The sequence below is a fragment of the Pogoniulus pusillus genome, chromosome 1 (assembly GCF_015220805.1).
Source record: "Pogoniulus pusillus isolate bPogPus1 chromosome 1, bPogPus1.pri, whole genome shotgun sequence".
Classification (NCBI taxonomy): domain Eukaryota; kingdom Metazoa; phylum Chordata; class Aves; order Piciformes; family Lybiidae; genus Pogoniulus; species Pogoniulus pusillus.
In genome coordinates, this window is record NC_087264.1 from 21,085,174 (window position 1) to 21,099,808 (window position 14,635).

General features: G+C 45.9%; 1 protein-coding gene and 1 long non-coding RNA gene across 8 annotated transcripts in view; one reads left to right on the plus strand and one right to left on the minus strand.

The window, feature by feature from the left end:
• The window catches only part of PCNX1 (pecanex 1), a 95,639-nt gene extending 90,581 nt beyond the window's left edge, over positions 1 to 5,058 (minus strand). For all 7 annotated transcript variants that reach the window (XM_064143370.1, XM_064143362.1, XM_064143326.1 and 4 more), the window contains exon 1: positions 4,752 to 5,058. In XM_064143370.1, coding sequence (XP_063999440.1) covers positions 4,752 to 4,904 — 153 coding nt within the window. In that variant the 5' untranslated portion in view covers positions 4,905 to 5,058. The remainder of the gene's footprint in view (positions 1 to 4,751) is intronic.
• LOC135175359 (uncharacterized) lies at positions 4,646 to 6,453 on the plus strand. The gene is made up of 2 exons (XR_010302338.1): positions 4,646 to 4,793; positions 6,273 to 6,453. It is a non-coding gene; the product is annotated as an uncharacterized LOC135175359 (long non-coding RNA).
• Positions 6,454 to 14,635: the final 8,182 nt, after the last annotated feature.

The window sequence follows — 14,635 nt, forward strand, 5'->3', positions numbered from 1 at the left end:
TAGATAACAGAGTCTTCTCTCGCTGCTGCTGGGGAACTGGCAGAGCTGCATCTTGCTCTCTAACCTCACCCTCCATTTTGGACTAATCCACTTTGCTTCCTAACCCCCTGACTGAACCTCCATTCTTCCTTGGGATTGGGGTAAGGTTGAGAGGGGTATGGGGAAGGTGCAAGGGTGGTTGAGAGCCCCTCCTGGGGACTCAGGTTTCTGGGAGGGGAGCTGTGTTTCTGTATTACCTTTTTTACCTTGTATATTTCTGCATATATCTGTATATACTGAAAATATCTGCCCGTATATTGTGCTAGCTGTAAATATAAGCTTCATTCATATTTTCAGAGACAGCTGAGTCTAGTCTGGGTGATTTCCAAAAGGGGTGGGGGGGCAGGGAACACCCAAACCATCATAGAGCTTCATTTCTGTCATCTCTTTCTTTAAAAAAAGCCCACAACACCAGCCCAGGACAGAAAAGAAACCTCAGACTACTAGTTACAGGACTATGGTATTCCCATTTGAGCTACAAAGTTCACGGCATCTTTATATAGCATTTCAAATACTGTATCAAGTACTGTTCCAGGAACCAGAGGGAATTTCATCGATCACAGGTTGTGTTGCATACTTAGGAAGAAACAAAGACTAAAAGGATCTTATCTAATTACACATACCTTTAGCTAGACACTACAGATATATGTAATGAAGCTGTTTCTTTTAAAAGAATCTAGAAGACGTGTAGGTGTTACCTGTTGAGAACATTCATAAGCAAGTCTCCTAATGCAAATCAGATTGCAAGTCCTTAAGCATAAGTGACATCAATCAAGCACTCAAGCAGTAACAGTTGTCTTGTAAAATGCTTTCACATTCTAGCATTTTGAGGCCAGTACCAGATTCATTAATACTGGATACAGACCCATTAATACTGGAGGAGAGCAAACATGGAAAAACAGCAGATGCAGCTTTGCCACAATTTTTTTACAAACAGCCATAGAGCTGTGGTTATCAGGGAGCACACTCAGCTACAAGCTACCAGGGTTGGACTGAAACCTCAAAGTGTACAAATGAAACTCAAATAGCCAAGAAACTGGATGTGGCTTAGAGCAATGTGGAGTACCAGGGATTCACATCATATATCCAATTCCAAGTACTTAAACTCTTAAATGAAGCCACACCTGTTTCAGAAACTTAACTGGAAAAAAGTCTTGCATGAAGCTCTGTTTATATGACCTAATTCTAGAACTATGTGCATAAGTCAGGAATTAAGCACCTATTAAGTGAACTGTTGTCTAAATGAGCTTGACTTTGACAGACAAGTTCTGTAGGTACAAGACCATTACCCCAAGCAAGGTACAGTCTTGGCCCCTTTTTAGTCACTGGCAAAGCTCCCCCAGTGCTGGAGCCAAGACTTCACCGCCCTGTGGCACGTGGTGGGGCTGAAACGGCATTCCGACCAGGGGAAGTGCTTTGGCAGCCTCTTCTCCTCCCATCTCCCTTGCAATACTGATGCATAACAGTAGGCTCTGCATTTAGGGTACTTTTTTCCAATTCTGCCACTATATTTTGCAACCTACTTCCATAGTTTCCCCCGTTGTAGCATATTTTTTTCTTTCGACTTGAGTTTTGGATTAGAGTGAAAAAGGGATCAGCTCTTACAGCAGATAAGCAGATCAACAAGCACAGCTGAGTCTGTATTGAACACAAATATCTAAACGGGATAGGTTTAACTAGTCTAGAAAGCAGATTTTTGTACATATGCTGCCAGGTTACAGATCCACTAGTACAGACTCAAGCAGACACCTATCTTCCTCTATATCCTAATTCTTTCATGATCAATAATTTTTGTTCAGCCACACTTCTGAAAAGGACAGATTAAGTCTATAAATACAGAAGAAAAAGTACCCGGATCCGTAATACGGACAGTTATATACGCATCTCTGCCTCATCCTTCACATAGGGTACAGACCCTTACTTTCATGTGCTTAAGCTCAGAAGGCAGATAAGCAACCAGGGAAGCAAGGTAAGCAGAATTCTGCTGCTGATTTGCAACATGCCTTGAACCCATCCACCTTAACAGCACTGGCATACATGTGCCAAAACCCACACAGATTTATGGTACTACATGGTGACCACAACCGTGATCAGACTTCATTCAGAAAATACAGGATCAATAGAAGAAATGTACAGACAAAAGATTAGCAACATTGGGTACAATAACCCAAGTCTTTAAGCAATAAAAGCATCTAAATTACCAGTGCTTGTTTCTGTCAGGAATTAAATGACATTTGAAAAAGAGTGATTAGCTTACTGTAAAACATATTCAACCTTGAAAGCCAGCAACAAAAAAAGTTCTTAGGGGATCCTTTTGCCTTTGTTGCTACAGCACAACTTAGGAAAAACTAGTTATTGCTGCTCCAGTGCGTCAAAGCAAGACTACAATCTTGGAATTTCTTATGTGAGGAAGTTTTATAAGTAATATAAAACTTGCCAGCATGCTAAGTCATTCTACATACCTTGTTTTTTAAACACACGGGGCTGTCTGCCAGCAACAAGTCATTTGAAGCTAGCTCAGAAACTCCCTCCTACACACCAGTGAGCCATGCTCAGAAATCAGGTTACAATTGCCTAAGAATTTTTAATCAAGTTCTGCTCATTTATGTATGTCCTACAGCAATGCAACATTTTAATCCCTTTTTCAGAATAAAAAAGTAGTAGAGATGCTAAAGATGACCATCACAGCTCTGCCCTGTTTAGTTTATGTCTAGACAACACTGAAACGGCAGAGGGTGGAAAGAGGGAAAACAGCCAATTATGATTCAATCTGCTTTAACTTGTTACTCATCTCTCTTCTTATTCTCAGGGAAGCTGGCACTTGTTGTTGCATCTTTACGTTGTCCAGAACTATGAAGCAAGAGAATTTCTCTGACCTCAACAAATTCCAAAGCACAGGAAACCACAGAAGTTTAAGCAACTCTGATGCTTACCCCACAATATGGGCAACATTACTTTAAAAGCAACAGGGATTCAAATGCTGGACCAGACTGTCAAAGACAACCTGTGTAAAATACAGATTACCTCCTCCTTCAAAAATCTCTTGCACATGCAGGATACAGCTGTTCATAAAGGTGTGGTAAGCTTTCTCAGCAAAGCAGTACTAATTAAACAAAGTGTTTTCTCAAGGTAAAAGAACAACACTTCTGAAAAAAAACAAAACAACAAAAACAAAACTACATTTGAGGTCTGAAAGACTCTTCATTTTCCATATTCAGTGGAACTCCAAACAGTTACAGACTCACATATTTCAGAGAGGATCTGCTCAGTTCAAACTTTTATCTAGCTCTTGTCACATTAACTCCGGTTTTAAAAGCAGTCTGTCTCAGCCTGCGGTTTCCTTGCCAGCAGCCTAGAGTTTTCAAACAAAAAGCCTCGAAGCTACCTTTTCCAGGGCACAGCAATGTGAATTAAAAACTGTACAGGGCTGTGACCTCCTCTTGAACATTAGCTATTTCTTATTGCAGTGTCTCATACCACAATCTAACGAATTGCTCTTTAACAAAGTAAATGCCTGACCCCAGAGCTCTCAATCTCTGCAGCTGCATTCATGCAGTTTTGCCTCCAAAGTTTCATTCACCAGGTCATTTTTTTCCCCACAAAGCAGTTTTTACTTTGAGTTGTGTCCATTGTCTGGACCAGGCAGGCCTGCAAATTACATTATGCCTCCTATGTTCAAAACCGGTCATGGAACACCTAGAATAACCACACTTTTCTACCGAGTCATACGAAGTGAAGTATCAGTAGCTCACAAATGAGGCAGTTGACACCGAAAGCAAAAGCACTAAGCCAACCGGAAACTGCCCTCTTCCTCCTAACTGCTCACACCTGTATTTGTTTCCAAGTCCAAAAGTCAAGAAAGTTTCTAAGTTTAAAGGCGAATATTTTAACAGCTTTGATTTAAGGGTTACACAAAAAAACATATTCAAGAGTTCTCCTAAACCAAGGATACTAGGAGCCTAGACAGAAACAAGCCCAGGTAACTTCTTGAGAATAACGGAGTCCAGATACACTTCCAGCCAGCACACATCACCCTGCACTACGGCCAAATAAATTTCTACGTTATGGACCCTGCATCCGTCGTGGTCGTCGTCGTCCCAGTCTCAAAAGTCAGAAAAGTGAGAGGTGACAGCCAGAAACGCTGGCTGGACCCAACAGCTTCCACAGAAACGGTGTGGGTTTTTTCCCCTGGCCTACCAGAGGCTCTGCAGCGGAAACTGATAAGAGTTATGCCCAATTTCGATGGAAAGCAAACAACATAACGAAGGCAAACTGCCAGCGAATGAAGCCTCGCCGCGCCCGACGAGCCCCGCTACCCACCCCTTCCCGGACACTAACAGGTCCGTGCTCCCGAAACGCCGCAGACTCTGCTTTATTCCTCACTGCCATCCATCGCGGCTGCCAGGCCCGCCGCGTGCACCGTACGCAGCGGCGAGCACCGACCGGGGAACGCCTCGGAGCGGCGGGCCCCGGGCGCCCCTTCCCCGGGGTGGCCCGGCAGCAGCGGCGCGCAGGCAGCGCGGCGGGCAGGGGGCGCGCGTGCGACGGCCCCACGGCCCTTCCCGCCCCCTCCCTCCCCCCCCCCCCCCCCCTCCCCCCGGGCCTATCCGCCGCCACTGCTGAGACGAGCGGCCCCCGGTAAGGCCCGTCCGCCTGCCCGCCCCAAAGCCCAGGCCGACGCCGTTCTCCCGGACGAGACAGCCCGCGCTCACCATGTAAAGGGTGAAGGGAAAGCCGAGCAAGAAGAGCCACAGGTAGAGGTGCAGCGCGTTGACCCCAGCGCCCTGATGCGGGTCCTGGTACCAGCCGCCGCTCAACGCCGCCCACACGCCCTGGCGCAGGATCTGCAGCACCTGGGAGCCCATGGCGGCCCCACTCCACCGAGCCGGCCCCACTCTATCCGCCCTGCGAGCCCGGGCAGAGCTGCGCGCCGCCCGCGCTCCGCGACAGCCCGCACGGCCGCAACCGCCGCCGCCGCCTCCCCAGCAACGCTGCCGCCATCTTATGTCCGGGCCCCGGGCCGGCCGCCCGCCCCCGCGCCGCCGACAGACCGGCAGCCCTTGCGGCAGGGAACGCCCGCCCCGCGCGCTGCCGTCGGGGCGGGGCGGGGCTGCGCGGCTCGGGCAGCCGGATGGCCGTGCGCAGGCGCAGTGCCTGGCGCCCCCGCCCCAGCTCAGCGCGGAGCCGCCACCAGCACCCCCTGGCGGCGCGGAGGAGGCGGGGCGGCTAGGAATGGCTGTGGCCAGGTCGGCGGCGCTCCGTGGACGAGCTGCTGCAGCTGGCCCTTAATCCCCATCCGGGACCCAAACCTCACCTACGGGGCGGGGCCCGCCTGTGGTACCGTGCGTGGGCTTACCTGTGCCTCTGTCACCGTGGCACGGTCACGTTTGTGGCCTGGCCAGGGCGGCCCTCGGGGCTCATCCCCCGTCAGAGTGCTCCTAGAAAATGCCTTCCGGAAGGGCTTTTCCTTTCCCTCCGTTTCTCGGGACCTTAACCCTTACGAGCCACGGCGTCTTTGTGGCAAGGCAGAAGGTTATTGTCCCATCGTATGCATGAATTCTGTAACATTCATGCAAGATGCTGGTTTTGGACTCCAGTACCTGATTTTACCAAACCGCATGCGTGCCTGTGCCCACCATGGGGTTTCTGTCACCATGGGGTTTGTGGTGTTGCTTTCAACGTGTATAAAGCTTGGATTTACCAGAAGAGGACACAACACAGCATGTCTTTCACAGATCTACATCTCAGCTTGTACATTCCTCTGTTTTTACAGCAGGTCACTAGTGCTCATCAAGTTGCAGCTTTCCGAGCGTTCTCCTTAGACAAGCATGTCCCAAAGGTCACACACCAGCCAGGAAGAGAGGAGGGAAGAGTTCTGGGAGTGCTGTCACACAAGGGGAGGTCTCTTCCTTCAAACCTTATGAACGAGTGAAACTGAAGATCCTTCATTAAATTACCAGTCATACTTGGGGGGGGGGAAAGCAGCTTTGAGGGCTTGTGATGATGCCACCGTGGTGGCAGAAGAATCCCACATCGGTTCTACCCTGAGCCCAAGTGGTTGTCCTACTCCAGCAGACAGGGGAAGAGCACCTTCTGGGTCTGTGCTGCAGAGGAATTGCAGGAATGAAATAACCCAAGCGCTCGGTTATGACTCATGATGAGCATGCATTTTGGCTGGTGTTTTCAAGAGGCTATGTTAATGCCAGTCTCCATGGTGTTTTTCTCCCTGACAGCGAACCAATGGCAGCATCTGACTATTCTTGGAAAACCAGAAGACAGAAGTGACTGACTGAAAGCAGATGTAGAGGATCTATTTTTTATTTCCCTAGTGGGAAAGTAGGGAGAAGACACAAACCCCCCAACTATGGTGGCTCTCTCCCCACAGTATAAACAAATAAACCATTTTTGACTGTACTGTTTCCGTACATTTTCGAATAGAAGACTCCTAGCAGCATTCTGCAAAGGAACATTTTTCACTATCAAACAAGACAGAGGTGTGAAAGGAAAACCAAATGCAGGGAGCAAGGCATGGAGTGGGGAGGGGGCAAGGGTGATGGGGGAAAAGAGGGGACAAAACAAAAAAACAGTAGAGAAAACCCAGAGAGGATAAACCATGGAAGGGAGGGGGAATTCCTTTAATCCCTTTGGGATAAAGCCAAGCATGACAAACTTCACCACTTACAGTAAGCTCAGAAAAAATAAAAATATGAAGCCTTTCAAACATATCATTTCCCAAAATGCCATTCAAAATTACAGTTAAAAAATATGAATGTTAAAAGGTAAAGTTTGTAAGCTATATTTTCCATTAACATGCTATGGCACTGTAATGATCAGGATTACAAAGCATTAGTTTTTTTCAGCAGCTGTTTTATGAATGTTACATAAAAGCTGTTCACCTTGTCCACAAAAAGGAGGCAAGAGAGGATAACATTCATTAATAACATGTCTGAAGGTTGCAGTAAAGGTTTTAAAGACCCTTGGGCTTCTGTTTAGGAAGCGTTGATTAAATCTGGACAGAGAAGCCTCAGCCTCATGTTAGTGTTTCAGGTTAAAGAGTGAGAGGCTGGATACTCTGGAAGCTTACAGCTGCTTCTCCAGCTCCATTTCTAGAAGGCACTGGACTAGCCATAAAGTGGTAGAGTCTGAGGGGAGGTTAAAGAGAAAAGGCAAGCAGAAAAAACAAAGCCTGAATACTACAGGCTCAAACCTGACCTAAACAAGCATAACCTAGTTTAGCACAGATAGCCCTGTTCAATAGCACTTCATCTTGGGATGATCTAGTCTGTCTCCAGCAAAATAAGTAAAAGACTATCATGTGCTTGAGAAGACAATTATGTTTCATTGTTTAGCTATTTAAATGCAGGCAGTCTGAAAACATGAGGACATAAGACAGGGAACTAATATTACAGGAATACATCCATGCCTGAAGGTAAAATCGATAACAAGCTCAGTCATAGGCATCATTAACAGAATAAAGGGGGAAAAAAGAAAACCATTATTAGCTTTTAAGGGAAACAAACTACCCACACTTAGATAGAAAGTAGAAACATAGAATCATTCAGGGTTGGAAGGGACCATAAGGATCATCCAGTTCTAAGCCCCCTCTGCCAGAGGCAGGGACACCCTACCCTAGGTCAGGCTGGCCATAGCCTCAGCCAGCCTGGCCTTAAACACCTCCAGCCATGGGGCCTCAACCACCTACCCAGGCAACCCATTCCAGCCTCTCACCACCCTCATAGTGAAGAACTTCCTCCTTACATCCAGTCTGAACCTCCCCACCTGCAGCTTTGCCTCATTCTCCCTAGTCCTGTCACTCCCTGATAACCTAAGAAGCCCCTCCCCAGCTTTTTTGGAGGCCCCTTTCAGATACTGAAATGCCACAATAAGGTCACCTTGGAGCCTCCTCTTCTCCAGACTGAACAGCCCCAACTGTAAATGACATCAGTTGCTTGCCCCTCATCTATTAACATTGTGACCTGTTCGTACAAGTCCACCAGGTTTGTCAGGCAAGAATTGCCCTTGGTGAAACCGTACTGATTGTAACCAATCACCTCCTCACCATTCTTCTGTCTCATTAGTGCCTCCAGGAGGATCTGCTCCATGATCTTACCAGGCACAGAGGTGAGGCTGATTGACCTGTAGTTCCCTGACTCCTCCTTCATAGGCTTTTTGAAAATGGGAGTGATGTTTCCCCTTTTCCAGCCAGTGGGGACTGCACCAGACTGCCATGACTTTTGGAATAGAATAGAGAGGGGTTTATCAACCTCATCGACCACTTCTCTTAGTACCCATGGGTGTATCCCATTGGGTCCCATGGACTTGAACACTTTCAGGTTCTTCAGGTGGTCACAAAACTGTTCTTCACTTATGATGGGCAGTTTTTCCTTCCAGCCCCTGCCATTATCTTCCATGACTCCAGGAGTGCATGGTACACTAATGAAAATAAGGCAAGTACTACTTTACATTACAATCATGAGCATTAGCACTTCTCTCTCCACGCTGGACGCAGCCATCTGTTTTCAGATGAAGAATGACAATCTAGGCCTTTGTGGCTCACTACCAGTTTTTATTCAGCTCTTTCTATCAGTTTCTTCTCTTAAGATCTATGGTTAAACAGCAGCATTTCAACCGTGAATTTCAGACTGGACCTGAGGAGGAAGTTCTTCATTATGAGAGTGGTGAGAGGCTGGAATGGGTTGCCCAGGGAGGTGGTTGAGGCCCCAGCCCTGGAGGTGTTTAAGGCCAGGCTGGATGAGGCTGTGGCCAGCCTGATCTAGGGTAGGGTGTCCCTGCCATAGCAGGGGGGTTGGAACTAGATGATCCTTGGGGTCCCTTCCAACCCTGACTGATTCTGTGATCTTGCTGACACATGCTACTTACTGTGGTTTGGATACAATATGCAAAGGAGTAAATTTGGCTCTAAAAATAAAGAAAGAGAAAGGCAAACCCCAATTTTCTCTACAACTGATCAGCCTAGGAGAGTGCACTTACTTCCTGATTTGCTGAAAAAGCACTCATTAAAATGCATATATACTATTTGGTCATCAGGAGTTTTTGTGTCATTTTCATCAGTTCCCCCTGCAATCTGTTTAAAAAAGACTTTATCTGAATTCAGAACATTGTCATGGATGGTAATAAATGCTTTCTTTTCTCTCATATGAGAATTGAGAAGCAGGCTTATTTACGAGGGTGCTACAAAGTAGAAAGTCATTCTACAGCATTTGTTAGCCTGGTTTCACTGTAAGATAGCTAATTTTCTTATGCAACCTGTCAGGAGATTGTTCTAGATTTGTTTTTAATTATGGTAGAGTGTTTTTTTGACAGCTGCAGGCCTCTGGAACACGTTGCCATCATGTTAGCATCTGATGGGAGCTTATCTGCTTTTTGTGCAGATTTTAAACATATTTGTAAACAAGAGCCTGATCCTTTCACAGACCACACTCCCTTTCTAGCAGAGAAGTCATGCTAGATCCAGCCTTGCACACTAAGAGATTGCTGTGAAATTCAGTCTTGTATATTGACCCTGCTCCCAGCTGGAATACTGCCTTCTCTTCTCTGGTGTTTTGGTACAGACCAGGCACAGATTTACCAGGAGGAAGGTTACCTGGCAGGAGACCTCCTCTCCCTGCTGTGCTGGTAGGGAGGTGCACAGCAGCTGCACAGCACAGAGTGCAGACCCAATTGTGTGCCAGCATCCAGTCCACAGCCCACCTTTATCTCTGCCGTGCCACCACACTCCCAGATCCACAGAATTACAGAATTAACCAGGTTGAAAAAGACCTTTCGAGTCCAACCTATCACCCAACACCATCTAATCAACTAAATCATGGCACTAAGTGCCTCATTCAGTCTTTTTAAAAACACCACCCTTTTGGGATATACCTTGGCCAGCAGCTTGAGGATCAGCATAGAAAAAGGTAGTTTTGAGGATCAGCATAGAAAAAGGTATTTTTTTCCCTCACAAACCAAGAAAGGGGAAAGGAAGGTTTGGATCTTGATGGGGTTTTTCCCTTCTGTTTTCCAGCTATCCCTATGAGTACTGTAGATCTCCATAAAACAACACAGTGCTACTTAGGCAGAGATCAGTTCACTGAATTGAAGATGCTAATTACAGATCTGCAAACAGCCAAACCATGAAGCTCACAGTCCCATTAATTCTGTCTTTCCATTTTGTCTCAGCTGCTTGCTGCACCTTTTGAGTATGTGGAATCATAGAATCAACCAGGTTGGAAGAGACCTTCAAGATCATCCAGTCCAACCTATCCAACCAAGATCATCCAGTCCAGCCTTATCCAATCAACCAGACCACGGCACTAAGTGCCCCATCCAGTCTTTTCTTGAACACCTCCAGGCACAGCAACTCCAGCACCTCCCTGGGCAGCCCATTCCAATGTCAATCACTCTCTCTGCCAACAACTTCCTCCTAACATCCAGCCTAGACTTCCCCTGCCACAACTTGAGACTGTGTCCCCTTGTTCTGTTGCTGGTTGTCTGGGAGAAGAGACCAATCCCCACTTGGCTACAACCTCCTTTTTGTATGCTCTCTGAGCCTTGTGGTTTTCTCAAGACAAACAGAGCAAAGCAAGATGCTCCCCAAAACAGAGCACTTACATAAGTTTCCTATTATCACAGAGCGTTGAAAAGAGAAACTCACTTCAAATAGGTCCATGCAAATAAAGGAGTCCCATGAGAGCTAAGAAAAAAAATTCTTACCAACTTGTTGATAGCAACCTTCTGCAAGTTGCCACTAGAACAACAGCATCTTCAACTCCACTTTCTTTTGTTGTTGCCAAGAAATTGTCTCTATATAGGTTTCTGCTGTACACTTTTAGCAGCTGTGTGGGCCCTGATTTCACTGTCCTAACCTCTTACAGCCTCTTCAGTGTGGCTGAAAAATCAATTGCAATGGTTTGATACCCCCATTGCCAGAGACTGAGAACAGCTTCAAGAGGAACTTTCATCCTAAAGGTGGTTCTGATAGTGGTTCTTCCAAAAAATCTGCAACAACATTGTCTGCTCTCACATTACAGGACCTAACTGTGTGAATGTGTCCATACAGAAATCACACTGAGAAGCATCATCAGCGTCCCAGTGACCACAAAGTGTCTCTTTAAGGAGAAGCTTGCCTGTGGGGCTGCTACAGAAATTGTCTGAAAACACCATGGAGATGAAAGACAATAAACAAGGCTATAATTAGAATTTCCACATGCCAAACTGCCAATATTTTAGCAGCATTTATGCCACATTCTTTAAAGTATAGCACAGTGGTGCTGCACTGTAAGAAACTGCTACCAAACAGCTATTTGTGATGCCACTGGGATAAATTCCTATTTAAGATCTTTGTTCACAGTTAAAACTCTCTGTCTGAAGTACAAAGCTCCAACAGCATGCACATTTTCTCCATTTCAAAGGATTTCCTCACTCCTTGTGAGTCTGTCAGTACCTGTCTAGGAAAGGGTTTCAGTTTCAAGTATGTTGTCAGAGGTAGCATTAAAAAAAAAAGAATCATAGAATCAGTCAGGGTTGGAAGGGACCACAAAGATCATCTAGTTCCAACCCCCCTGCCATGGCAGGGACACCCTAGCCTAGATTAGGCTGGCCACAGCCTCAGCCAGCCTGGTCTTAAACACCTCCAGGGATGGGGCCTCAACCATCTCCCTGGGCAACCCATTCCAGCCTCTCACCACTTTCATGGTACAGAACTTCCTCCTCACATCCAGGCTGAACCTACCCATCTCCAGCTTTGTTCCATTCCCCCTAGTCCTATCACTGCTTGATAGCCTAAAAAATTCCTCCCCAGCTTTTTTGTAGGTCCCCTTCAGATCCTGGAAGGCCACAAGAAGGTCACCTGGGAGCCTCCTCTTCTCCAGACTCAACAGCCCAAACTCTTTCAGTCTGTCCTCACAGGAGAGGTGCTCTGGCCCTCTGATCATCCTCATTAAATGTTAAATGCCTTCCAATTTCAGGGTAGTGAAAAGAGGCCAACATTAGCATCCCCAAAGGGAAAAGGTAAGCAGACTCTGGATTATAATCTTCAACCACCTGTCTCATCAACAGGCATGTAATTTCATATTATCCACAGTATGGACCATGTCTGGCACAGTTTGCAGGCCTAAACTGTTCAGACAGGGAACATGGGTAGGGAAGATTGTTGTAGAGGACCATGGAAGAAGCTATGGCATTGTGGTGAGGGAATGAGAAGATGCTACAAGTACCGTGTACGTGCAGAGACTGTGGGAATGCCTAAAATAACAGTAGCATTGCAGTGCAACCATGCTGTAGGAGATATAAGTCACAACTTCATGGGATTGCATTTCATACAAGTACAAGGGTCTGTCCAGGCAGATTAGCTGAGAGGCCCTGCAGGCCATAGCAGCTTCCCTGGGTCTTGGATTGCAGCTTCATTCTGAATAAACAGAAGACTAACTTTATATTCATAATTTCAACTCCTTTACTGACTGTGTATGTAAGGCTCCTTGCTGAATACAGCCTTGTCTGAAGTGGAAAATGGCAGTGAGTGTGTGCTTTAGTAGGAGGTGTGAAGAATAATTTTGACATTCAAGACTATTGGAAACAGTATGTAATTCATTGCCTTGAGATGGAATGTGGCCATAGTTAACAATCTGAATTTGAGAAAACCACTGCAGGATCTCAGTTTTAAATCCCTCTTGGAAGGTAGCATCTCTAGTCACATGCTGCTTTAGCACCAGTGTAGGTCAGTTTGCAGCAGAAGCAGTGCTCTTTTTCAAATGACCAAGATTTAAATTTCCAGACATGCTGCCTCACAAGATCTGCCCCTTCCTGTATTATTTCTTTTCTCTGGAGGTCTCCCAGGTAAATATCGAGCAGATCAGGCCTGCTCAGGGCAGAAGATCTGATGAAGCCATGCCCCGAGGCGTTGTAACTGCTATTTTTGTATTTGCTTGAATTGGCAGTGCGCAAAGGTACAGTTGACAGATTTCAGTATCTGAAAATTATTAGTCTGGGGGGAGCACCCTGAAACACTGCCACTTTATGGCAGATCCAAAGCAACCCTTTAAAAGAACTATTTAAAAATTAAATCCACATGAGGTACCCAATGAGTAACATTTCAGGAATCATAGAGGCACAGACCCAGGCTGTCCCAGACAATCTTTCCTTTTTCTCTAAGCACTAGCTTGAGGAAGGCATCACACTATAGCCACACCACTGCATGAACCAAGTGAAATCAGGCATAAGTACAGCAGAATGAGAGAAGCCTGAAGGAGGTGTGATGAGAGCTTTATTAGAGAGGACATATGGCTTTTAAAGAAAGGGTCTTTAGCAGCCAGCTGGAGGTGGCATAATTATTTGTCAGAAAAACAGCAGCAGCTACAAAGATCTTTCTCTCCTGCTGGCTGAATAGATTTGTTGCAGCCATTCAATGGGTAGCTAGCTTTATCCCACCCTCCACAAACAGCATTTTATGTTAAGCTGATTTAGGAGCAGGCTCCTACTGTAAAAGAAACACATAGCTACATGGAAACACACACATTCAATTCAGCATCTGCTTGCAGCCCCTACTTTCAGCTAGCTCTGTGCTATACCCCTGTAAACCAGTGGCTGTGAACATAGATCACACACGTGTGGATACAGACTCCTGTGTTCATGTACATCTGTAGATAGAGAGCAGGTTCTCAAACAGCATCAGTTTTCATGCACAGATTCTTCAAACTGCCTTAGCTGACAGCCTGCAGCCTATTTTGACATCAGACTGCTTTATCTAAAAGGTAATATAAACATGTATCATCATGTCCATAACGTCTGGCAGCAGAACTCTTTGCCCTCATGCATACAGGTAAGGCCTGATGATCCTCATCAACAGCAGGGACAAAGTGGAACCATGTTGAGTAGGGGACTATGTGCAGCCAAGAAAAAAAGCTCTCAAAAAGAGATTTCACTTTTTGCAACTCCATGTTATCTGGGAAGTGGCACTGACATGAGTATGTGCTGGATACGGGGGCTTTATCTGTGCACAAAACCAACTTGTAAGAGAGCTATCCTTACTTCCTTGGTACAGGTGTTAAAACTGTTGCAAATCAAGTGATTTACTCTGGTTTCAGACATAAAACATTGACAAAGACAGCAGACAGATCTCCCAGGTCCTGATACCTTAAATAGGGCGATGCTTAACAAGAAGAGCAACTGTACAGCTATCACAAACTGTCACAGCTTCTGCAGAGTCAGTACTAGACAAGAGAGCTTTTTCTTTGTTCAAAGAGAGGGCAGAAAGGTTCAAAAACTAAGGATTTTCATTCCTGCACTATATTAGAGTGTTCCCCACTCATATCAAGAGCAGATACTGAACAGCACAATAGCAGTAGAGTTCACAGATCAGAAAACAGAAGAGAGGTTCATTACAACTCTCAGCCAGCCTAAAGGTTTTTCTGTAAACAATACTTTTTAGTTCATCCTTTCTGTGATGGAAAAAAAAAGGCAGGATAAGGATTCCCAAGCAAAGGAATTAGTACGCTGCTGATGGCAGGTGTACATTTCTGACCACATCTGCCAGGGAAATATATAACCTTCATCTTTACATAGGCTTTCCCAGAACAGTGAAGGCTGCAAAAAGGCCTGG